This window comes from Balaenoptera acutorostrata, chromosome 17 (assembly GCF_949987535.1).
Source record: "Balaenoptera acutorostrata chromosome 17, mBalAcu1.1, whole genome shotgun sequence".
Taxonomy (NCBI): Eukaryota; Metazoa; Chordata; class Mammalia; order Artiodactyla; family Balaenopteridae; genus Balaenoptera; species Balaenoptera acutorostrata.
In genome coordinates, this window is record NC_080080.1 from 36,922,407 (window position 1) to 36,946,935 (window position 24,529).

Below are 24,529 nucleotides of genomic sequence, written 5' to 3' on the forward strand. Positions count from 1 at the left end.
CCTGGTACACAGCAAACACTCACATACTGTCTATTAATATAGTTATTATTTTTTACATTATTATTATTGAGTCTTCATATAAATGGGCAAGGATGTACAAAGGGGAATAGTTAAATGAATTATAAGAATTCCATACTATGGAAAACTATGCAGTTTTCCATATAAAATGAGATTATAAAAATGAGATTTCCACATATACTGATAATGAAAGATGTTATTTATTGAGTGAAACAAGCAGGATGCAGAACAATACATAGAAGATAATCCTGTTATATGTACTTATATCTCTATGTCTGTCTATTTATGCATTTCTCTTTCTCCTCTCTGTCTATCTATATTTATGTTTATGAACAAAGATCAAAGAAAAGATCTGCCTCCTGGGAATGGGTATGGGGAGTGTGAAGGATTTTTACTTTGTAAAGTAGGGTTTTTGTTGTTGTTGTTTTGCTTTGTTTAGTTTTTATTTTATAAGAAGCATGTATTGCTTCAATAATTTTAAAGTCATTATCACACCTAAAAACAGGCAAACCTGATCTTTACAAAAAGAACACAAGGAGTAGAGAGCATGTAATTTTGGACTTTAGTGTGCAAAGCACATGCCATTAGTATTGATCAGGAAGAATGTAAAAAAGCTGCCCTCCATATTTAATTTATCAAACACTTTGAGTCTTACTTATCTGGAAATATCCTTAGTCTTCTTAGCACCTTAAGTTATGGAAAACACAGTACAGCTGGGAACATAGAACTTATAGAATGGGGAAGAAGACCTGACTTGTTTTAGGCAAAAAGTTCCTGGAAGTAAGCTTTGGGACAACTCAGATTTCCTCATTTCCTTTCTTCAGGCTAACTCTAATTGTCTATCCAAAGCCAAGTAAAAAGATATTTGGCTCATTAATATTGTTTACCGTGTTTTCTCACTATGTTTACCACAATAATTTTATTGTAGTTTACAGCTCCTTCCTAACTTAGCAATTCTTTGGGTGGCCAACAACATTCACTGATTCTGGCAACCTTAAGCCAAAGACAAAAGGGAAGATCAAGAATTTTTAATAAAATGATGCCGGAGCATCTTATGCATTTAGGGGAAGAGTTGACACCCAAGCTTTACAAAGACCAGGGGCCAAGACAGCCCTGGGAACCCAGCAAGAAGAATTCTCAGATCTTTTCTCCAGGCTGTGGCTACCAAAAGACTCAGCAGCAGTGATTCTAGTCCCTGTTTGTCTGGGTCAGCTCCTGGATCTACCTGCTATAGACAGGGAGGTAGAGTCACATAGCACAGACTTGGCAGGAGTGGTTCCCAAAAAAGGGAAAATATTGTGAATAGGCAATAACCTCAAGAAGTATCTACTGTATTACCTCCCTGTGTTGAGTAACTTTTGTACTCTTCTCAAATTAGTTGTGGCTAGAGAATACACAAAAATGTGGGGAGTCCTAATTATCCTTCCAGCTTCAGATTCTATGGGGCCCAAGTGAAACTGTTGTCTACCTTTGGGGCAATACACTCAGGTACTATTATCTGCATTTTGCAGATGAGGAGACTGCTAAGAGAATTTGAGTGACTTGCCCGGGGAACTGGACAGGGCTTCCGTTTCTAAGTCTTACCCTCTTCCTCCTGTTCTTTCTCTTATTCACACTGACCTTCACCTCATTTTTTAAAGCTGTTAAATCAGTAAATGATTTCAATACTGTAGACATTCTGAATAACTTGGATAAAATCATTGGTTTGCTTCTAGGTACAGATGAAAGACATAGCTGAAGAGCTTTTACTACAGAAGCGTGAAAGGAAAATTGGAGTCTGGAAGGCAAGTAATATTTGTTATGTTCTTCCTCTTGTAAGTTCCACTGTCAAAGTATAGTTTTTCTTCCTCTTCTTGTACAGAGACCCTCATTGTAGATAATGCTTTCTAAGCCACCAGATGCTGACACTGTTCTTAATTGGCTGATGGAATCGGCAGGAAAGTGTGATTCTACTAGAGCCCTCTTCTTAAAGAGTTCCTTGACCTGCTCAACCCTAGAAGTGTGTGATTGGACTTTAAATGTGTATTTTTAGTTGTTTTGCTTGTGATGAATTTATTGAGACAGGCTGATCATTCCAGCATATGGTAGTTTATTTATTATTGGGAGTGGATTACACAAAAAGAATGAGGAGTATGCAGCAGAATCAGCAACTTAAATTATCTTATATTATCCTCTTTATTTAGAATTACATTTTAACTTTAAAAGAATTAAGATAGCTATCATTTTGGTGATTATTTAAACCACTACAATATGATACCTTCCTAGAAATTGCCTATTTTGCTTCTTAACAAGCATGATAAACACAGTCTTCTTTTTGAGCCTACAAATGTATGTGTATTCGTCCTTCTATAGGTCTTGATAAAATGTCAAACTAGACCCAGGTGACCCCCTACAACCTAACAAAGATAAAAATCTATTCGACTGTTAGAGGAGTGTATGTATCTGTTAGGATGCTTTTTTCCTGTATTTTCCTCTTGAAAGGAAACAAACTGTTCTTATATTTGTCCTTTGCTATGTATTTTTTAAAAATACTAAATAGAATGGGCTTATATGTCATATTATCGTACATTATATATTATGTTATTTTCTGTTTAGTTAAATTATGGGTTTTAGTTAAATTACTAAGTTTTAGTATCTTAAGAAGCAGGTCTTAAAACATTATTTGTTGAGTGGGTTTTAAATAAACATCCCAGTCTAATACATAGTTGTTCCTATTTATAGGGCTATAATTTTAATATGGACCATCTGGTGATGGTCTTAACTTTTTGTCCTTGGAACACCACATGTGCCTCACTAAAATAGTGATAGACATCTATTCACTTTATCTGGGGTAAAGGCACCACCATTCGTCTAGACTGCCTGGAGTTGCCTTCGCTTTTCAGTTTCCAACTCAGATGTCATCCTCAAAGCCCTTCTCTGTAAAGCTCTTACTCCTCCAGGCAGAATTAGTTACTCTTTCCTTTGCATTCCCATAGACTTTTTTACATAACTCTCTTAAAACACTTTTATTGTTGGTCACATATGATTTGTTTCAAGAAACTTATTTTATGCATTGTCAGTAATGGATATTTATCATGTGCAATGGATATTTGTCATTGATTGTTACTATAATTCCTAAGTTCATCTAAAATATTGCCTTTAAAGTGATGCTTCCTTGCATGGTTGTAGGCTAAACTCAGATTTGGGGCACTTCAATAAATTTATCAAATGAAAAAGAATCTATTCAGTAAATTCAATAAAATCTATTATTTTTTTTAATCTGAGAGTCTAAAGGAGGATGAATATGTGATCTAAACTGGTCAAGGTAAAAAAAGTAGACATCATATACTTCAGAATTGTGAAGATAAAATAAGTAATACCTTTAAGCATTAGTAAAACAACATGGCTTTTTTGTTGTGTAAAGTGAATCCTGGGTCAGAGAAAGTTTATTATTAAAAATATACACTGATAATTATTTCCTCTGGTTATTAATTATTAATAGTAATTTATTATTAAAATAATATAAAGATGTCTTGCCTAAAAACATGATCTTTCGGGAATTCCATGGTGGTCCAGTGGTTAGGACTCAGCACTTTCACTGCTGTGGCCCAGGTTCGATCCCTGGTTAGGAAACTAAAATCCCACAAGCGGCACACTGTGGCCAAAAAAAAAAAAAAAACATGATCTTTCTAGGATAGAATTATAGTGAAGCTCCACAGTAAATTTCCTATTTAAATTAATAAGATTAATTGGTAATTTTTTCTAAAATTTTTGAAAAATATCTTAAATGTTCAACTGTTTTTACTTTTTAAAAGGCAAGAAAGTTATATATTAATATATAACATATAATATATGTAATTATAGCATTATGATTACTTTGTTCTGTTTAAGCACAGAACTCATACTGTACACCAAAGTGTAGTTTTTCACCATAGTCCCAAACTGTAATGATTGTTAACATTCTTAATGTAGTCATATGTTCTAAGTCATCCAGTCATTTCTTTTTCTCTCCATCTCTTAAGAAACTGATGCCATAAAAATACAAAAGAGACAAAAGGGAGAACAGAGGGGGAAAGCTGCCAAATTCTATTTATCCATGCCATAAATTTCAACAGACAAAAATAAAGGAGATAGAAGTTGGTAAATTTTAGCCTAATAAATGACTTTATTATTAACTTCTGGAACACAGCTAATTTTCTGTATTCTCTGATTTGGACAGCCTGTGGAGAGTAAGTGGATATCGTCATCTTGTGAAATCATTGCTTTCCGTAAAGCATTATTGAATCCAATTACCGCAAGGCAATTTCAACGGTTTGTGGCTCTAAAAGGAGATTTATTGGAAAATGGGGTGCTCTTTTGGCAAGAAGTACAAAAATATAAGGTATTGTATTAGAAGCTGGAGAAAAGCACCTCTTTTTAAGGAGGAGATGCATTAACATATCAGTTTCCTAACTTTTTGGGCAAGATTTATATAAGATAGGGATTCCCTGGTGGCGCAGTGGTTGAGAGTCTGCCTGCCAATGCAGGGGACACGGGCTCGAGCCCTGGTCTGGGAAGATCCCACATGCCGCGGAGCAGCTGGGCCCGTGAGCCACGATTGCTGAGCCTGTGCTCCGCAACAAGAGAGGCCACGATGGTGAGAGGCCCGCGCACTGTGATGAAGAGTGGCCCCACTTGCCGCAACTAGAGAGGGCCCTCGCACAGAAAAGAAGACCCAACACAGCCATAAATAAATAAATAAATAAAAAGAAGAGTGACTGGTCTTGACCCCTCCCTTTAAAAAAAAAAGAAAAAAAAAAGATTTATATAAGATATCCCAACTTCGATGTTTTCATACCAATGTGTAAATATTGAGGTATCTATTGTTCTGTGTTAGATACATTTATTATTATACAGTGAAATGTAAGAGTTAACCCTGAAATGATAGTATTAGGTTTTTCAAGGTTTCATGTATATTATGATCTAACAAGAATCTTCCTGAAAAGTTTTAACTATATTTTTGCATATTGCTTATCTGTAAATGTACTATACACATTTTTGCTCAAGATATTCATATTCAGTACTTTAACCAAGACCTGTTTACAAGAATTCCTCCTAACCATATTTGCAGCAATAGTAATAAGAGATAGTGGATTACAGATAAATAAACCAACAGAGATGAGAGAGGCTTTACTATTAGAATGGCCAAATTCTTAACAAAATAAATAAATGAAAGAACAAGTTATTAGGTGCAAAAGCAGTTTATTGTCAGGTTTAAGTGTTTGATGGAATCATATAGAATCTCTGCACTGAAGAGGAGGAAAGGACTTCCTAGGTTGTGTAATCTAGACTTGAATACAGGAATGTTGTCTAGAAATACCTAAGAGTAGGCATCCCTGCTCCCAGGATTAGCAGGCTCATTTCCTTGCAAGCAGCCTATTTAATCCCATTATAAAAATAGGGAGTAAAAATAAAGCTGGAATTTAAGAGGATAATGCTTTCAATTGGCCTATAATCTACCTATGTATAATATTATGCAGTACTAATACTCTGCAGCATATTTATTCTATATAGTTAATAGTTGCTCAATACAATCTTATTTCCAGACTTTCTCCAGCATTCCATGAAACTGTTTTCTACCCTTTTCTGTTATCACCAGTTTTTGTACCTTTGTTAACATAGAAATTTCCTCAGGAAAAAAAAAAAAAGGATTTTGAGATAAGTTTTTAAAAAATCTATCACAAGATAAGTAATATTAAGATAATTTTTGGGAAAATTAAAAAGGAGGTAGAGTCTGTTTTCCATAAAGGAAATTATTATGAGTGAGCAGAACAGTCTTTAAGCTAAAATGAACATGAGTTAAGTCCAACCCTGCTAGGATAAGAGGTAATGAGATAAACTGTGCAAAATAAGCATTTAAGAAAACATAGACTCATACATAGTCAACCCTTAACTTTGTGACTGTTTCTCCTTCAAGACTTCCCTTGGTCTTCATTTAAGTATCTTTTCTGTGGTATAGAACAGAGGACATATAATACTAGGTAGTTATTAAAAATCATGCTTTAAGGGTGAATTTGTTTATTCAATAAGCATTTACTAAATCACTAATGTGCCAACTATTATGCTAGATTGTAGGAATTAAAAAAATGGATAAACTACACTGCCCTCCTTCAAGGAGGGAATCATCCATGAAAACAAAATATCATGAAATAACATTGATTATGATCCCTGTTCTAACTAGTTATAATTTGGGCACAGAGGGGAAAATGATTCAGGGAGGGTGGTAGCTCAGGGAGATCTCAACAGAAGTGACGATACTTATAGGGAACTCTACTCAATACTCTGTAATGACCTATATGGGAAAAGAATCTGAAAAAGAGTGGTTATGTGTATATGCATAACTGATTCACTTCGCTGTACAGCAGAAACTAACACAACATTGTAAATCAACTATACTCCAACAAAAATTTAATAAAAAAGAAGTGGGACTTCCCTGGTGGCGCAGTGGTTAAGAATCCGCCTGCCAGTGCAGGGGAAACGGGCCTGAGCCCTGGTCCGGGAAGATCCCACATGCCGCGGAGCAGCTAAGCCCGTGCACCACAACTACTGAGCCTGCACTCTAGAGCCCGTGAGCCACAACTACTGAGCCCATGTGCCACAACTCCTAAAGCCCACGTGCCTAGAGCCCATGCTCCACAACAAGAGAAGCCCCTGCTCGCTGCAACTAGAGAAAGCCCATGCGCAGCAACAAAGACCCAAACAGCCAAAAATAAATAAATAAATAAATTAATTAATTAAAAATAAATAAATAAATAAGAAGTGATGATACTTGAATTGGGTCTTGAAGAAGTTTGCCAGGGGGAAAGCATTCCACCTAGCAAGTCTTACTGTGCTCACTTTTATATGGCTTACTCATATTAAGTGTTTACATCTGTCAGATATTACCTTAATGCTTTTCATGTAATAATGACTTTATTCTTTATAAGAATCCTAGGTCAAAGCTGTTAATTCTCACCATTTTACAGATGAAGAAGCTAAGGCACAGAAAAGTTAAGAAACTTCTGACATCCTTCAGCTAATTAAGTAGTAGAGCTGGAATTTGAACCAAGACACTCTGTTGCTAAAATTTGTGCCCTTAATCACTAAGTTATGCTCCCTCCCAGTGATGACTGTAGTAATATGTAAAGAGATGGCTACAGTGATCTTAGTCAAACATTATTCTGAATTGTGAAAAATTGGAAAGAACCCTGATGTACAACAACAGGACATGGGTTATTTTAATTATGATACATCTATACAGTAGAATACTCTGCAGCCATTAAAAATTATGCTCTAGGAGATTAATCAATGAGAAAAGATAATCATCTTACTGATTTTTTTAAAACCTAGCTACTAGAAAGCAGTATGATTTAATATAAAGTGTGTGTGTGTGTGTCCGTCCCCATAGAGAAAAGACCTGAAGGAAATATACATCCAAGAAGTACTTTTTCAGCACCTATCAAGGGCCAGGCTAAATCCTGAGGATACAACTGTGATCAAAACAGTCTTTCCTGTCAGGGCTTACAGTGTTAGGGGAGGGACAGACAAGTGATAGATAAGATGATTATAAGAGTGTGATTAGTGTAGTGGTGGGAGAAGCACAGGGTAAAATGGAAGTACCTAGGATGTCCATCTCCTGGACTGGGGGAGACACAGAAAGTTTACTAGAGGACAGTACAGTTGACCCTTGAACAACACAGGTTTGAACTGCAAGGTCCGCTTATACCTGAATTTTTTTCAATAAATTCAGACTACAGTACTTCACAATCCACTGTTGGTTGAATCCAAGGATGTGGAACTACAGATGCAGACGGCCAACTGTAAAGTTATACGTGGATTTCCAACTGCGAGGCAGGGTTGGTGCCCCTAACCCCCACGTTGTTCAAGGGTCAACTATGTGCTAAACACATAGGCCTTAACGATAGGTAAAAGTGAACTCTGCTAAAGGTATAATAGGGCAGAACAACTAGAAAAAATACCAATCCTGATTCTATCTAAATTCTATCTCTATACTCTCAAAGTTAAAACCGTATAATTTCACAAATTTGTTTTTATTTCATAATCCTTATATTCCATAATAATAAGCCAGGCTTACCAAATATATGATCATTTCCCTAGTAATAGCAAAAAATTTAGTTTTTGGTAACATACCAAACATATGTGTTATAAATAGGCATTTTCAGAGGGAATACTAAATTGAGTAAAAAATGCTGTTATCTCAGTGTAACATTTATATCAAGATTTTTCACATATAACAATGCCAAATTTATATATGTAAAGTTTTATATGGCAAGCACTAGAAATTTTCTTTCTTTAATACTGTCTGTAAGATAGTTATTACAATGCCTGTCATATAGTAACTACTTAATAAATGTTGGCTTATTTCTGGCCTAGAATTACAAGTTTCCAAATCTGTGTGCTTTCTAGGGATTTAGAGAACAATGTCTTTGATAAAAAAATGTCATAATTCAAGCTAAGCTACCTCTTTATTTTAAAAAGTGATAGCCTTACATCTGTGACATAAAACTGGGTCTTTTTAATGTACAATTACTGTTTTTAAATTCTTTAGCTATAAAGATGATAATGTAATAGGTTATCTGAAAAAATATAGCTCCTAAGAGATGCATAATAATACACCTGTAACCACCAGCATTCCCGCTTGTGTTGCTAGCCTTTTTGAGCCTAAATCACCTTGCTGTAGAAACAGTTATGTAGAAAAAGCTTTTGCATCCACCTGTAAGTTGAGTAAGGTGCCTATTCTCAGTGCTCTCCTAGGGCCCTGTTTATACCTTTATCATGCCACTTATTAACTATCTCAGATTGGAAAAACGTTTTTCATGCTTCACTTGCAGTAGATATTTTTCTGAACATCTTTATTAGAGTATAATTGCTTTACAATATTGTGTTAGTTTCTGCTGTATAACAAAGTGAATCAGCTATATGTATACATATATCCCCATATGCCCTCCCTCTTGAGTCTCCCTCCCACCCTCCCTATCCCACACCTCTAGGTGGTCACAAAACACTGAGCTGATCTCGCTGTGCGATGCTGCTTCTTCCCACTAGCCATCCATTTTACATTTGGTCTTGTATATATGTCATTGCTACTCTCTCACTTCATCCCAGCTTACCAATCCCCCTCCCCATGTCCTCAAGTCCATTCTCTACGTCTGCGTCTTTATTCCTGTCCTGCCCCTAGGTTTGTCAGAACCACTTCTTTTTTACATTCCATATATATGTGTTAGCATACGGTATTTGTTTTTCTCTTTCTGACTTACTTCACTCTGTATGACAGACTCTAGGTCCATCCACCTCACTACATGTAACTCAATTTCGTTTCTTTTTATGGCTGAGTAATATTCCATTGTATATATGTGTCACATCTTCTTTAACCATTCATCTGTCGATGGACACTTAGGTTGCTTCCATGTCCTGGCTGTTGTAAATAGAGCTGCAGTGAACATTGTGGTACATGACTCTTTTTGAATTATGGTTTTCTCAGGGTATATGCCCAGTAGTGGGATTGCTGCGTCATATGGTAGTTCTATTTTTAGTTTTTTAAGGAACCTCCATACTGTTCTTCATAGTGGCTGTATCAATTTACATTCCCACCAACAGTGCAAGAGGGTTCCCTTTTCTCCACACCCTCTCCAGCTTTTATTGTTTGTAGACTTTTTGACGATGGCCATTCTGACTGGTGTGAGGTGATACCTCATTGTAGTTTTGATTTGCATTTCTCTAATGATTAGTGATGTTGAACATCCTTTCATGTGTTTGTTGGCAATTTGTATATCTTCTTTGGAGAAATGTTTATTTAGGTCTTCTGCCCATTTTTGGATTGGGTTGTTTGTTTTTTTGATATTGAACTGCATGAGCTGTTTATATATTTTGGAGACTAATCCTTTGTCAGTTGCTTCATTTGCAAATATTTTCTCCCATTTTGAGGGTTGTCTTTTCATCTTGTTCATGGTTTCCTTTGCTGTGCAAAAGCTTTTAAGTTTCATTAGGTACCACTTGTTTATTTTTGGTTTTATTTCCATTTCTCTAGGAGGTGGGTCAAAAAGGATCTTGGTGTGATTTATGTCATAGAGTGTTCTGCCTATGTTTTCCTCTAAGAGTTTTATAGTGTCTAGCCTTACATTTAGGTCTTCAATCCATTTTGAGTTTATTTTTGTGTATGGTGTTAGGGAGTGTTCTAATATTCTTTTACACTTAGCTGTCCAGTTTTCCCAGTACCACTTACTGAAGAAGCTGTCTTTTCTCCATTGTATATTCTTGCTTCCTTCATCAAAGATAAGGTGACCATATGTGCTTGGGTTTATCCCTGGGCTTTCCATCCTGTTCCATTGATCTATATTTCTGTTTTTGTGCCAGTACCATAGTGTCTTGATTACTGTAGCTTTGCAGTAAAGTCTGAAGTCAAGGAGCCTGATTCCTCCAGCTCCGTTTTTCTTTCTCAAGATTGCTTTGGCTATTTGGGGTCTTTTGTGTTTCCATACAAATTGTGAAATTTTTTGTTCTAGTTCTTTGAAAAATGCCATTGGTAGTTTGATAGGGATTTTTTGGAATCTGTAGATTGCTTTGGGTCATTTTCACAATGTTGGTTCTTCCAATCCGAGAACATGGTATATCTATCCATCTGTTTGTATCATCTTTAATTTCTTTCATCAGTGTCTTATAGTTTTGTGCATGCAGGTCTTTTGTCTCCTTAGGTAGGTTTATTCCAGCTATTTTATTCTTTTTGTTGTAATGGTAATTGGGAGTGTTTCCTTAATTTCTCTTTCAGATTTTTCATCATTAGTGTATAGGAATGCAAGAGATTTCTGTGCATTAATTTTGTATCCTGCTACTTTACCAAATTCATTGAGTAGCTCTAGTAGGTTTCTGGTAGCATCTTCAGGATTCTCTATATATAGTATGTCATCTGCAAACAGTGACAGCTTTACTTCTTCTTTTCTGATTTGGATTCCTTTTATTTCTTTTTCTTCTCTGATTGCTGTGGCTAAAACTTCCAAAACTGTGTTGAATAATAGTGGTGAGAGTGGGCAACCTTGTCTTGTTCCTGATCTTAGAGGAAATGGTTTCAGGTTTTCACCATTGAGAACAATGTTGGCTGTGGGTTTGTCATATATGGCCTTTATTATGTTGAGGTAAGTTCCTTCTATGCCTACCTTCTGGAGGGTTTTTATCATAAATGGGTGTTGAATTTTGTCAAAAGCTTTTTCTGCATCTATTGAGATTGTCATATGGTTTTTATCCTTCAATTTGTTGATATGGTGTATCACATTGATTGATTTGTGTATATTGGAAGAATCCTTGCATTCCTGGGATAAACCCCACTTGATCATAGTGTATGATCCTTTTAATGTGCTGTTGGGTTCTGTTTGCTGGTATTTTGTTGAGGATTTTTGCATCTATGTTCATCAGTGATATTGGCCTGTAGTTTTCTTTTTTTGTGACATCTTTTGTCTAGTTTTGGTATCAGGGTGATAGGGGCCTCCTAGAATGAGTTTGGGAGTTTTCCTCCCTCTGCTATATTTTGGAAGAGTTTGAGAAGGATAGGTGTTAGCTTTTCTCTAAATGTGTGATAAAATTCGCCTGTGAAGCCATCTGGTCCTGGGCTTTTGTTTGTTGGAAGATTTTTAATCACAGTTTCAATTTCAGTGCTTGTGATTGGTCTGTTCATATTTTCTATTTCTTCCTGGTTCAGTCTCGGAAGGTTGTGCTTTTCTAAGAATTTGTCCATTTCTTCCAGGTTGTCCATTTTATTGGCATAGAGTTGGTTGTAGTAATCTCTCATGATCCTTTGTATTTCTGCAGTGTCAGTTGTTACTTCTCCTTTTTCATTTCTAATTCTATTGATTTGAGTCTTCTCCCTTTTTTCTTAATGAGTCTGGCTAATGGTTTATCAATTTTGTTTATCTTCTCAAAGAACCAGCTTTTAGTTTTATTGATCTTTGCTATTGTTCCCTTCATTTCTTTTTCATTAATTTCTGATCTGATATTTATGATGCCAGTAGATATTGAGGCTTTAAAGGACAGGTGCTGTGTCTTGGGGCTCAGCTCAGTGTCTGGCATGTAGCAGGAACTTAATATGAATTTGTTAAATGAGTCAAAGTAGACACTAAAGCTGCTCCTTTGCCAGGAGAAGAAAGAATCAGGATTAAATGAAACCCGTATTTACGTAAAGTATGTGCATCAAAGTCTTAGTTTCCTTTAAAAGGCAGAGATTGACAGAATGGGTGGGAAAAACATGGAACTAGATGCTATCCATGAGACACACATAGATATGAAGACACAGGCTAGGAGCAAAAAAGAAAAAAATTTCTTAGGTTCTTCAAACCCAAGAGAAATAAAAGCCATGATTTTTTAAGATAGTCTTGAACATGTCCCAGTAACCTCTTGATCTGAAATTAAAATATATATATATTAACTGACAGACATATTGACACATTCTATAAAGTATTCTATTAATGTATTAATCATATATTGTTCTATCTTTCCTCCTTGTTTAGGACTTGTGCCATTCTCATTGTGATGAGTCCCTCATCCACAAGAAGATCATGACTATTATCAACTGCTTTATTAATTCCAGTATTCCACCAGCTTTACAAATTGACATTCCATTAGAGCAAGCCCAGAAGATTATTGAACACAGAAAGGAGTTGGGACCATATGTATTTAGAGAGGCACAGGTAAGAAATCAGGGCATGTAGTAAGCATACTTTAAAATAGATTAACAATCTAGATATTCTTTAAAAGTTTTTGCATTATTCGTATTTGGCAAAGCTCTAATCCTCCTAATCCTGGGATTTATTCTGTTTAATTTAAAAAATGTTGCGTATGCCACAGAACATAGAAACTAGTAACTTACTATTTTGTTGATGATAATATACAGCAAATACAATTATTTAAATTCTGTACTTTGACTTTGCATGGTTATCATTTTATTTCTAACTTATAAAACTCCAGCTAATTCCTCCTTCCTTTCCCACCATTCATATTTCCTTTTAAAATATCTGCTACCACAAAAATGTGTAAAGTATGTGTGTCCCAAGATTTGTGTATTTTTAAAGGTTGGAATATTCACATAGCTCATAAAATAAGTGAGAGGAGATTTAAGTACCCAACCAACATAAAGTACACAAGCTCATGAAAGGAAAATCATGGCTGTTAACCTGCTCAAGTTACTTCTTTTTAAGACAAATAATAGAAAACAGTGAGTTGCTGAACATAATTTATTTGCATTTTGAAAAGCCTTTTAGTGATGTTCCTGAAAAATGATTAAGAAAAATAAATTATAATAGGGGTAATAGGGAAGGCCATGTCACTATTTAAGTGATATGAAACAGAGATTTAGGGTATGATTGCCCTTGAGCATGGAAAAAGACCATTATTCCTTAATATTCATTTGCAAGCCAGCTGTGTTCTAAGTCCTAAAAGGAACTGAAAGTAGACTCACCATCCAATTATGCATTGAAATAGGTAAAAATAAAGAAGAATGATTGAGGATGTGCTAGAGAGAAATAGAAAAAACATGGTGTCAGAATTGTAGCATCTGTTAATGAAAAGATCACTTAGCCTAGCATAGGTCTCCTGATAGCCAGGAGACCATCTAGCCTCAAGTCTGTTGGTGAATGTCTGGAGCTGCTTACGTAGGTTGGTTCCACCGCACTGTCCAGGGATTACAGCCAGTGAACTTTATTGGAGTCCTCTAGTTTATGCCTCCTACCTGATTTCCCAAATCAAAGTCCCAAACATATCTTAAATATGGACTTTGGAGTATCAGAACACAAGAGAATATTTAGGGGCCTCACCTCACCAAATCTATTGTTTCTGTTTTCTGTAAGGAAGCTCAGAGAATGGCATATCTCCTACCCAGGTATACAAGCCAGAGATCTGGTTGCCATCTTCATGTCTTCCCTATCCTTCATTCCTTACCTTTGGGGATCTTCAGTCACTTATATGTATCCATTTGTCTCCTTCTTATCTGTTATTCTATCTACTTTTCTCCAACTCCATGCTGCTACCTCCGTTCACATCTGCAATGTCTCACATTGATTACCAGAATTCCCTGCCTCTAGGCTCTCTCAAAACCATTTAACTCACTGCAGACAGATCCATCTTTTCAAAATGTATATTTGATCATGTCATTTCTCTGCTTTCAATTTCAATTACTCCCCATTGTCTTCAGAATGAAGACCAAGCTCCTTACTACATATTTCTCTAACCACATGTCTTCCCACTCCCTGCCATCTGTCTCCCAGTCTTACTGAAATATTTGTACTTCCATAAAGAGGGCTTACTTTCTTGCTTCCAGAGCTTTTTACAGTATCATCTTCTCTCTCTTATGCTTCTATGATGTCTTGTATTTGTCCCTGTCAGAACACTTATCACACAGAACTGAAAATGGCTATTCTCATGCCTCACTTTCCCATCGGACTGTAAGGTCTTTGGGCGTAGGGAATGTTTCTTATTTGCCTTTGCGGCCTGAGTGCCTGGCATAGAATAGACACTCAGTAACATTTTTGAACATATGAATGAATGATGTGAGAATAGATGGATCATGACAGGAATAGATCAAACTGGACATGAGAGCAAAGTTGAGCAAAAGGGCTGAATAGTAAATATAAAAATTGCCTGTTTTAGTATTTATTTCACTATAGCAGCGGTCCCCAACCTTTTTGGCACCAGGGACCGGTTTCGTGGAAGACAGTTTTTCCACGGACTGGGGGCGGGAGTGTGGGTGGATGGTTTTGGGATGATTCAAGCGCATTACATTTATTGTGCAATTTATTTCTATTATTATTACATTGTAATATATAATGAAATAATTATACAACTCACTATAGTGCAGAATCAGTGGGAGCCCTGAGCTTGTTTTCACTTGCCACTCACTGATAGGGTTTCGATATGAGTCTGCAAGCAGTTGATTTATTATGGTCTCTGTGCAGTCTAACCTCTCTGCTAATGATAATCTGTATTTGCAGCCGCTCCCCGGTGCTAGCATCACCGCCTAAGTTTCACCTCAGATCATCAGGCATTAGATTCTCATAAAGAGCACGCAACCTAGATCCCTCACATGTGCAGTTCACAGTAAGGTTCACGCTCCTTTGAGACTCTAATGACGCAGCTGATCTGACAGTAGGCGGAGCTCAAGCAGTACTGTGAATGATGGGGAATGGCTGTAAATACAGATGAAGCTTTGCTGGCTCACCCACCGCTCACCTCCTGCTGTGCAGTCCTGTCCGTGGCCCGGGGATTGGGGACCCCTGCACTATAGCGTCTGCCTGTCCCCCACCTGCATTCCTAATAGCTTGAAAGTTTTCATCACCCAGCCATATTTTCACTGGCCCTTCTCACTCATACTAGAGCATTGCCCATCTGCTGGCAGTGAGCAAAGTAGCTCTGTATTTATTAAAACATTTACTTACCCACAGTTTGGTTATCTTTTAAGGTTTTGGAGGTATAGGACAATTTTCATGAATAACATGTATGTTATTAACCTTAATTGCAACTTCTAGAAATAGAGCAATTTTATGTCTACCTTGAAAAATTGTGTCCTAATAGGGTGACTTTTACTGGAAAGCCTTCTAGATGAAAATAAATATATTTGAGAGCTGGGAATGACTTAGGTTTTGGAGGGGTAACTGAGAAGTAGGGTCAATAGTTGGTAAATAGAGGTGGAGGAGGAGTATTTAAGTTTAAAAAGTGCATATAAAAACTACCATGATCGTTTAACTTCGGAGAAGGGGATTACTTAATTAAATGCATGACAGATAAATGTAAATGAAAATTTTTTAAAAGCCTGCACTTCATCAAATAAAGTATGTTTAGCTTTTGTGTTCACAATCCCAAGAGGCTATAGCATTCAATGACAAGATAGTATTGTAAAGGGAGTAAATAGTTTTACTAATGATACTCATGTACAGAAACGAGGAGTCATGAAATATATCAATTCAGGACGCTGTTGATCACTGCAGCATTTACTTTTTAAAAATTCCACTTTCCCCCTGAAGAGTTGGCTTAGAGCCTAATGGGATAGTTCATTTTTCTCCAGGGCATTAGGTATAGGCCATTCCCAGCAACAAAACGTTGGACTTGATCTGATGTGGCAAGTCCTACCTTCTTGGAAGTAATGTATGCCTCTGGAACTAATGGAAAAACTTGGCATGGGAATTTGAGCAACAATTCTTATCTCTATAAATATCACAATTAATCACTTAATGTAGAGTGTCCTAAGAAAGCATTTGTGCAGGATACCACTCTGCTTTTTAAATGTTACTTTTCTTGCTCTCACATAAAAGAGAGATTATATCATTTAAAAGTTACTCAAGATTTATTCTTAGATCTGCAGCTTTGTTTAAGAGCTTTTCCAGAGGCAAAATGGTATTTCCTTTCTCTAAAAGAAAGGAAAGGGGACGGGAGAGGAGTTCCCCTTGATGAACTGAATATTTGGAATACTTGCATAAAACAGCAGAGTGTATGGCAAATCAACTGGTATATGTTTTCAAAGAAAACATAAATTTCTTATTTTAAAAGACCTAATGGATTCTTTATTAATACAATCAACTGGATAGGGAAACATAAAGCATAAAGTGACTTTTAACTGTATTTAAGAGTATGTTTTTTTTAAAAGAAAGACTTCTCATTGGTAGTAAAAAAACATTGATGATAAGCATGTGCTGAACTAAACTATACCAAGATGTCTGGAGACAATAAGTTGGAGGAAACATGCTGTATATTAAAGAATAGAATAGTTAATCCATTATTATGGTGAATTAGAGTTTAAATTGGTACATTTGTATAAAACTGTAATCTGAGACATACTTTGTTTTATATACAGATGACAATTTTTGGAGTTCTGTTTAAACTTTGGCCTCAGTTTTGTGAGTTTAGGAAGAACTTAACTGATGAAAAAATTATGAGTGTTTTGGAGAGAAGACAAGAATATAGTAAGCAGAAAAAAAAATTGGTAGTCACAGAAGACGAAAAATTTGCAAAGGTGAGACAAGAATCATTTTGGGTTTAATCAGACTTTTAAAAGTTATGTGATAAATGTAGAAGAATTTGGGCTGAGCAAAAATACAGAGAAGCTATAGAATACAGATTTTAGTGATTTTTAAAGCCTTCATTCAGAGGTTTCAGACTTGTTTTTGAATTTTAAAAAATTTATCTCAAATGTCATCTCTTCTATGTACCTCTCTTGGAGAACACTTTATATTGTCTTGTGAATAAGTTTTTGCATCTGTCTTTCTCACTGGACTGAGATCCTCAATTATACAATCTGTCTTATTAAAAACACTTCTACCACTATCCAGCACATGCTCAATTATAAATTATTGTTTACCAAATAAATATGGGAATGAATGAATGAATGAAAAAATATTATGTACTGGGAGCAACATTTTCAATATTAAAATTAGAGAATGATATATTGACTGTGAAATTTACAAATATAAGTCATAAATTGTCCAGCCTGCCTATTTGTCTTTTAGTCTGTCCATTCATTTATCAATTCCTCTATCTTTATATTTACCTATTTTCCTTGACTTGAAAAGGGATAACAAGTAATGTATTTCATCTTATTTGTAAGTTTATCCCTATTCTGTTTTTAAAAAAAATTTAAAAGATAATATAAAGATATAAAAGTAATATAATTATAACACCCATATTTGCACAGGTCAAAATAAACAGTTAACATTTTCCTCATTTGCTTTTCATTTTTCCTTAAGAAGTGAAATACTGCAGAACAGTAAACTCTCTTAACTCCAGCCCTGAGTTCTATTACCCTCTCCATCTCCAAGAGCAACCATTAAGTTTGGGATATGTTCTCCCAGCTCCTTTTTAAGATAGTGTTTTATTTGGGTATATGGATTCATAAACAATCCAGAGGACTATTTTGTATGTATTTTAACTTACGTAATGGTACCATATTTTATTAGTCTTCTCAGGCTACCATAGCAAAATATCAGAGACTGGATGGCTTAAACAACAGAAATTAATTTCCTCATAGTTCTGGAGACTAGAAGTCCCAGATCAAGGTGCCAGCTAATACGATTCTTGGTGAGACCTCTCCTCCTGGCTTGAAAATGACCACCTTCTTGTTGTGTCCTCACAAGTTGGGGAGAAAAAGAGTTCTCTCTCTCTTCCTCTTCTTATAAAGCCACAATTCCTTTGGATTAGGACCCTACCCTTATGACCTCATTTAACCTTAAGTACCTCTTAAAGACCCTATCTCATGATACAGACACAGTGGAAGTTAGGACATCAACATACCAATTTGGGGAGACACAATTCATTCCATAGCACATATTGTGCTTTCTACATCTTGCATTCTAAATTCAATTTTGTCTTTTAATTCTACCCACACTGCTCTACTTAGATCTCATTTAATCAGTTTAATTGCTGCATTTCCATCATATGAATAAATATACTATTTTTATTTAACTTTCTTTTTTTTTTTTTTAAGTTTTGGCTGCGTTGGGTCTTCATTGCTGCATACGGCCTTTCTCTAGTTGTGGTGAGTGGGGGCTACTCTTCCTTGCTGTGCGCGGGCTTCTCATTGCGGTGGCTTCTCTTGTTGCCGAGCACGGGCTTTAGGCGCGAGGACTTCAGTAGTTGTGTCTTGCGGGCTCTCGAACGCAGGCTCAGTAGTTGTGGCACACAGACTTAGTTGCTCCGCAGCATGTGGGATCTTACTGGACCAGGGATCAAACCCGTGTCCCCGGCATTGGCAGGAGGATTCTTAACCACTGCACCACCAGGGAAGTCCCTATTTCTTTATTGTTGGATTTTTTTCAATTTTTACCATTACAAACAGCACTGCAGACAACATTCCTGTAAACGTCTTCGTATTCACATGTATAAAAATGTTTTTGAAATGGCTGAGTAAGAGAGTATGAGCGTGTGTCAATCTGTATTCCTACTTCTCCCCATTTGGTTTGTTCAGACTTTGAAATTTTTGTCAGTCTGTTGATGACAAGTGGTATGTCATCATGCTGATGCATTTATTTACGTTCACTTAATTATTAGTAAGGTGGAACAACTTTTCACATGTTAACTATTCGGATATTTTGATCAGGATTGTAATGAACCTATAGGTCAGTTTGAGAATTGATGTCATAACAATACTGTGTCTTCTACTCCATGAACACAGTTTATCTCTATTTACTTATTCTTTCATTTCTCTCATCGATGATTTGTCATTTTCAATGACAGGTCTTGAGTATATTTTGTGAAATTTATTCCGAAGTATTTCATGTTCAAAATAATGCTATTGCTATTATATTTTTAAATTTCAAATTCCAAATTATATTTTAGAAAAATTTTTATTTTGAAATAATTAACATTCACAGGAAGTTGCAAAGATAGTAGAGAAGTCCCATGTACCCATCACCCAGTTTTCCCCAGTGGCTACACCTTACATTAACTATATACAATAGTAAAATCAGGAAATTGATATTGATACAAGGTGTGTGTATAGTTCTATGCCATTTTGTCACATGTGTAGATTCAAGTAACCAACACTATATTCAAGATGCACCACAAAGATGTCCCTCGTGACTATAAGTCATATCCATCCAATTACCCATTATAATGTCTGTTAGCCATGAATCTGTTCCCCATTTAGAAAATTTTGTCGTTTTGAGAATGTTATATAAATAGAATCATACAATATGTGACTCTTTGAGACTGGCAGTTTTCACTCTACATAAATACCCTTGAGATCCATCCACGTTGTTGTGTATATCTATAGTTCATCCTCTTTAATTGCTGAGTAGTGCTCTGTGGTACATTGTACCACATTTTAACCATTCACTCATTAGAGGACATTTGAGTTGGTTCCTGTTTTGGACTATTACAATAAAATGCTAATGTAGTCACTCTTGCCTTCTTCTTCTCCTCCTTCTCCTCCTTCTTCTTATTCTTTTATTTGAGTGCTTTTATTTAATAATAGCTTTATTGAAATTTAATTCACATACCATAAAATTCACACTGTTAAAGTGTACAATTTTGTGGTTTTAGTATATTTACAGAGTTGTGCAACCATCACTACTACTTAATTTTAGAACATTTTCATCACCTCAAAAAGAAACTCGGTACCCATTAGCAGTCACTCCCCTTTACTCCTTCCCTCTCAGCCTCTGGAAGCCACTAATCTACTTTCTATATCTGGACATTTCATGTAAATTAAATCATATAGCATGTGGTCTTTTATGGCTGGCTTCTTTCACTTAGCATGATATTTTCAAGGTTCATCCATTTTGTAGCATGTTTCACTACTTTATTCTTCTTATGGCCGACTAATATTACACTGTATGGCTGTACTACAGCTTGCTTATCCATTCATCAGTTAATGTACTATTTGGCTATTATTAATAATGCTGCTATGAACATTCTGTACAACCTTAAGTATAGACATGTTTTAATTTTTCTTGGGACCTAGAAATTGAATTGATGGCTCCTTTTGAGGAACTGCCAAACTTCTCCCAAGCTACAGAACCATCTTGCTCTCTTGATTTTCACATGGTATATTTTTCCATTCCTTTACTTTACTGCCTACATCATTATATTTTAATTAAGTTTCCTGTAAACAGCATATAGTTGGGTCATGGTGGTGTTTGATTTTTGTTTTTAGTCTACTCTACGAATCTCTGTTTATTAATTGGTGTATTTAGTCTGTGTATCTTTAATGTAATTATTGATATGTTAGTTGTTAAATCTGCCATTTTATTTTTTGTTTTATTTGTTCCCTGTTTCTTTTTTTCTGTTTCCTTTGTCTCGCATTCCTGTGGATTTACTTGAACATTTCTTAGAATTTCATTTTGCTGTATCTCTGTTTGGATGTTTCAGTGGTTGCTTTAGATATCACATTATACATGCATAACTTATTGCAGTCTATTGGTGTTGACATTTTACCAGTTTGAGTCTAGAAACTACCTCCCTTTAAGTCTCTTTCCCCTCACCTGTTTATAATTATCCTAAATATTTCTCAACATATATTGAGAACCACATCAGACAATTGTATAATTTTTGCTTCAACCATCAAACATAAATCAGGAAACTCAAGGTGAAAAGTCTACTGTATTTACCCTTACTTTTGCTTTTGCTATTTTTCTTCCTTTTTGATGTTCCAAGATTTATTATTTTCTTCTTTCTTTTTTCCCTGTAAGTAAGGTATTGTTTCTCACTTACTGCTTTCAAGATTCTTTTCTTTGTCTTTAGTTTTCAGAATTTTGATTATGATGTGTCTTGTGCAGATTTCTTGGGGTTGATTCTGTTTGAGCGTTACTCAAGTTCTTGAGTCTATATGTTTATATCTTTTGCCAACTTTGGAAGAGGTGAATTTATATTCATATTATATATATGTGTGTATATATGTATATATACACTTTCTTTATGATCGATATTCGTGAACCCTTGGGTACCTTATAGCTTCATTTCTGAGAGATTTTTATTTTTTACAGTCTTTTTTTAAGCTCAGTAAACTGTCATTTTACACTGCCTTTTAAAATTTCTTTATGTTTCTGTTCTGAGTTTCTTTTTTTTTAACATCTTTATTGGAGTATATTGCTTTACAATGGTGTGTTAATTTCTGCTTTATAACAAAGCGAATCAGCTATACATAAACATATATCCCCATACTGCCTCCCTCTTGTGTCTCCCTCCCACCCTCCCTATCCCACCCCTCTAGGTGGTCACAAAACACCGAGCTGATCTCCCTGTGCTATGTGGCTGCTTCCCACTAGCTATCTATTTTACATTTGGTAGTGTATATATGTCAATGCCACTCTCTTACTTCATCCCAGCTTACCCTTCCCGCTCCCAGTGTCCTCTAGTCCATTCTCTACTTCTGCATCTTTATTCCTATCCTGCCCCTAGGTCCTTCAGAACCCTTTTTTTTCTTTAATTAGATTCCATATATATGTTTAGCATATGGTATTTGTTTTTCTCTTTCTGACTTACTTCACTCTGTATGACAGACTCTAGGTCCATCCACCTAACTACAAGTAACTCAATTTCGTTTCTTTTTATGGCTGAGTAATATTCCATTGTATATGTGCCACATCTTCTTTATCCATTCATCTGTCGATCGACACTTAGGTTGCTTCCATGTTCTGGCTATTGTAAATAGAGCTGCAATGAACACTGTGGTACATGACTCTTTGAATTATGGTTTTCTCAGGGTATATGCCCAGTAGTGGGATTGCTGCGTTGTATGGTAGTTCTACTTTTAGTTTTCTAAGGAACCCCCATACTGTTCTCCATAGTGGCTGTATCAATTTACATTCCCACCAACAGTGCAAGAGGGTTCCCTTTTCTCCACACCCTCTCCAGCATTTATTGTTTGTAGATTTTTTGATGATGGCCATTCTGACCCGTGTGAGGTGATACCTCACTGTAGTTTTGATTTGCATTTCTCTAATGATTAGTGATGTTGAACATCCTTTCATGTGTTTGTTGGCAATCTGTATTATCTTCTTTGGAGAAATGTCTATTTAGGTCTTCTGCCCATTTTTGGATTGGGTTGTTTGGTTTTTTTGATATTGAGCTGCATAAGCTGCTTGTAAATTTTGGAGACTAATCCTTTGTCAGTTGCTTCATTTGCAAATATTTTCTCCCATTCTGAGGGATGTCTTTTCATCCTGTTTATGGTTTCCTTTGCTGTGCAAAAGCTTTTAAGTTTCATTAGGTCCCATTTGTTTATTTTTGGTTTTATTTCCATTTCTCTAGGAGGTGGATCAAAAAGGATCTTGCTCTGATTTATGTCATAGAATGTTCTGCCTATGTTTTCCTCTAAGAGTTTGATAGTGTCTGGCCTTACATTTAGGTCTTTCATCCATTTTGAGTTTATTTTTGTGTGTGGTGTTAGAGAGTGTTCTAATTTCATTCTTTCACTTGAAACTGTCCAGTTTTCCCAGCACCACTTATTGAAGAGGCTGTCTTTTCTCCATTGTATATTCTTGCCTCCTTTATCAAAGATAAGGTGACCATATGTGCATGGGTTTATCTCTGGGCTTTCTATCCTGTTCTGTTGATCTGTATTTCTGTTTTTGTGTCAGTACCATACTGTCTTGATTACTGTAGCTTTGTAGTATAGCCTGAAGTTAGGGAGCCTGATTCCTCCAGCTCCATTTTTCTTTCTCAATATTGCTTTGGGGGCTTCCCTGCTGGCGTGGTTGTTAAGAATCCGCCTGCCAGTGCAGGGGACACGGGTTTGAGCTCTGGTCTGGGAAGATCCCACATGCCGCAGAGCAGCTAAGCCTGTGTGCCACAACTACTGAGCCTGCACTCTAGAGCCCACGAGCCACAACTACTGAAAGCCCACATGCCTAGAGCCCGTGCTCCGCAACAAGAGAAGCCACTGCAATGAGAAGCCCATGCACCGCAACGAAGAGTAGCCACCACTTGCTGCAAGTAGAGAAAGCCTGCGCACAGCAATGAAGACCCAACTCAGCCAAAAATAATAAATATATTAAAAATAAATAAAGTACAAAAAAAAAGATTGCTTTGGCTATTCGGTGTTCTGAGTTTCTGCATTTATGATTTGGAGTATTTCATATATGAAAATGTTTGTGTAGGGATATTTTATCCACTTTGGGCTCCTATGTTAGAGTTTTCCTCTGATTCATGATTAGATTTCTTGGAGAGTAGTGTCATCAGCTAAAATATTGGAGTTCTCATTTTCTGTTTTATTCTTGTAATGGTTTTATATGCATATAACCTGCCATTTTCTGCTCATTTTGAAATGTCTTATATTTTCATCAACCACCAATAATAGGGAGCAGTCAGAACTCTTATACACTGTGGATGGGAGTGTACATTGATAGTCACTTTAGAAAACAATTTGACTTTATCCAGTAAATTAAAAGATGCACTTATCCTTCAACTTATCAAATCTACTTGAATAATTCATGGACACAAATATCAGGAGATATATCCTAGAATAATTCATGGACACAAATATCAGGAGACATGCACATGGTTTATAGCACCCATGCTTTCTATAGCAAAAAATCAGAAGCTATTCAAATGTCTATTAACAGGAGATTGGAAAAACAAATTCATGTAGTAGAACACAGTGCTGTGATGGAAAACAAATTAACTATAACCACAATAATAAACATAGATATATAGCAGGAGTATAATGTTGAGTGAAAAAGTTGCAAATGAATAGAACCAGTCAATTCTGCTTATATAAAGTTAAAATTCATATAAAACTAATCAATACAAATGTGGGAAACTATAAATAAGAAAAAGGGGGCTTCCCTGGTGCACAGTGGTTGAGACTCTGCCTGCCAATGCAGGGGACACGGGTTCGAGCCCTGGTCTGGGAAGATCCCACATGCCGCAGAGCAACTAGGCCTGTGAGCCACAATTACTGAGCCTGCACGTCTGGAGCCTGTGCTCCGCAACAAGAGAGGCTGCGATAATGAGAGGCCCATGCACCACGATGAAGAGTGGCCCCCACTTGCCGCAACTAGAGAAAGCCCTCGCACAGAAATGAAGA

The 24,529-nt window shown here is 36.1% G+C and overlaps 1 protein-coding gene across 1 annotated transcript in view; it reads left to right on the forward strand.

The window, feature by feature from the left end:
* Positions 1-24,529, forward strand: part of RGS22 (regulator of G protein signaling 22) — a 170,053-nt gene that overhangs the window by 118,940 nt on the left and 26,584 nt on the right. The window contains exons 20-23 of the mRNA XM_057531906.1: positions 1,734-1,802; positions 4,217-4,378; positions 12,531-12,710; positions 16,862-17,020. Coding sequence (XP_057387889.1) covers positions 1,734-1,802; positions 4,217-4,378; positions 12,531-12,710; positions 16,862-17,020 — 570 coding nt within the window. The remainder of the gene's footprint in view (positions 1-1,733; positions 1,803-4,216; positions 4,379-12,530; positions 12,711-16,861; positions 17,021-24,529) is intronic.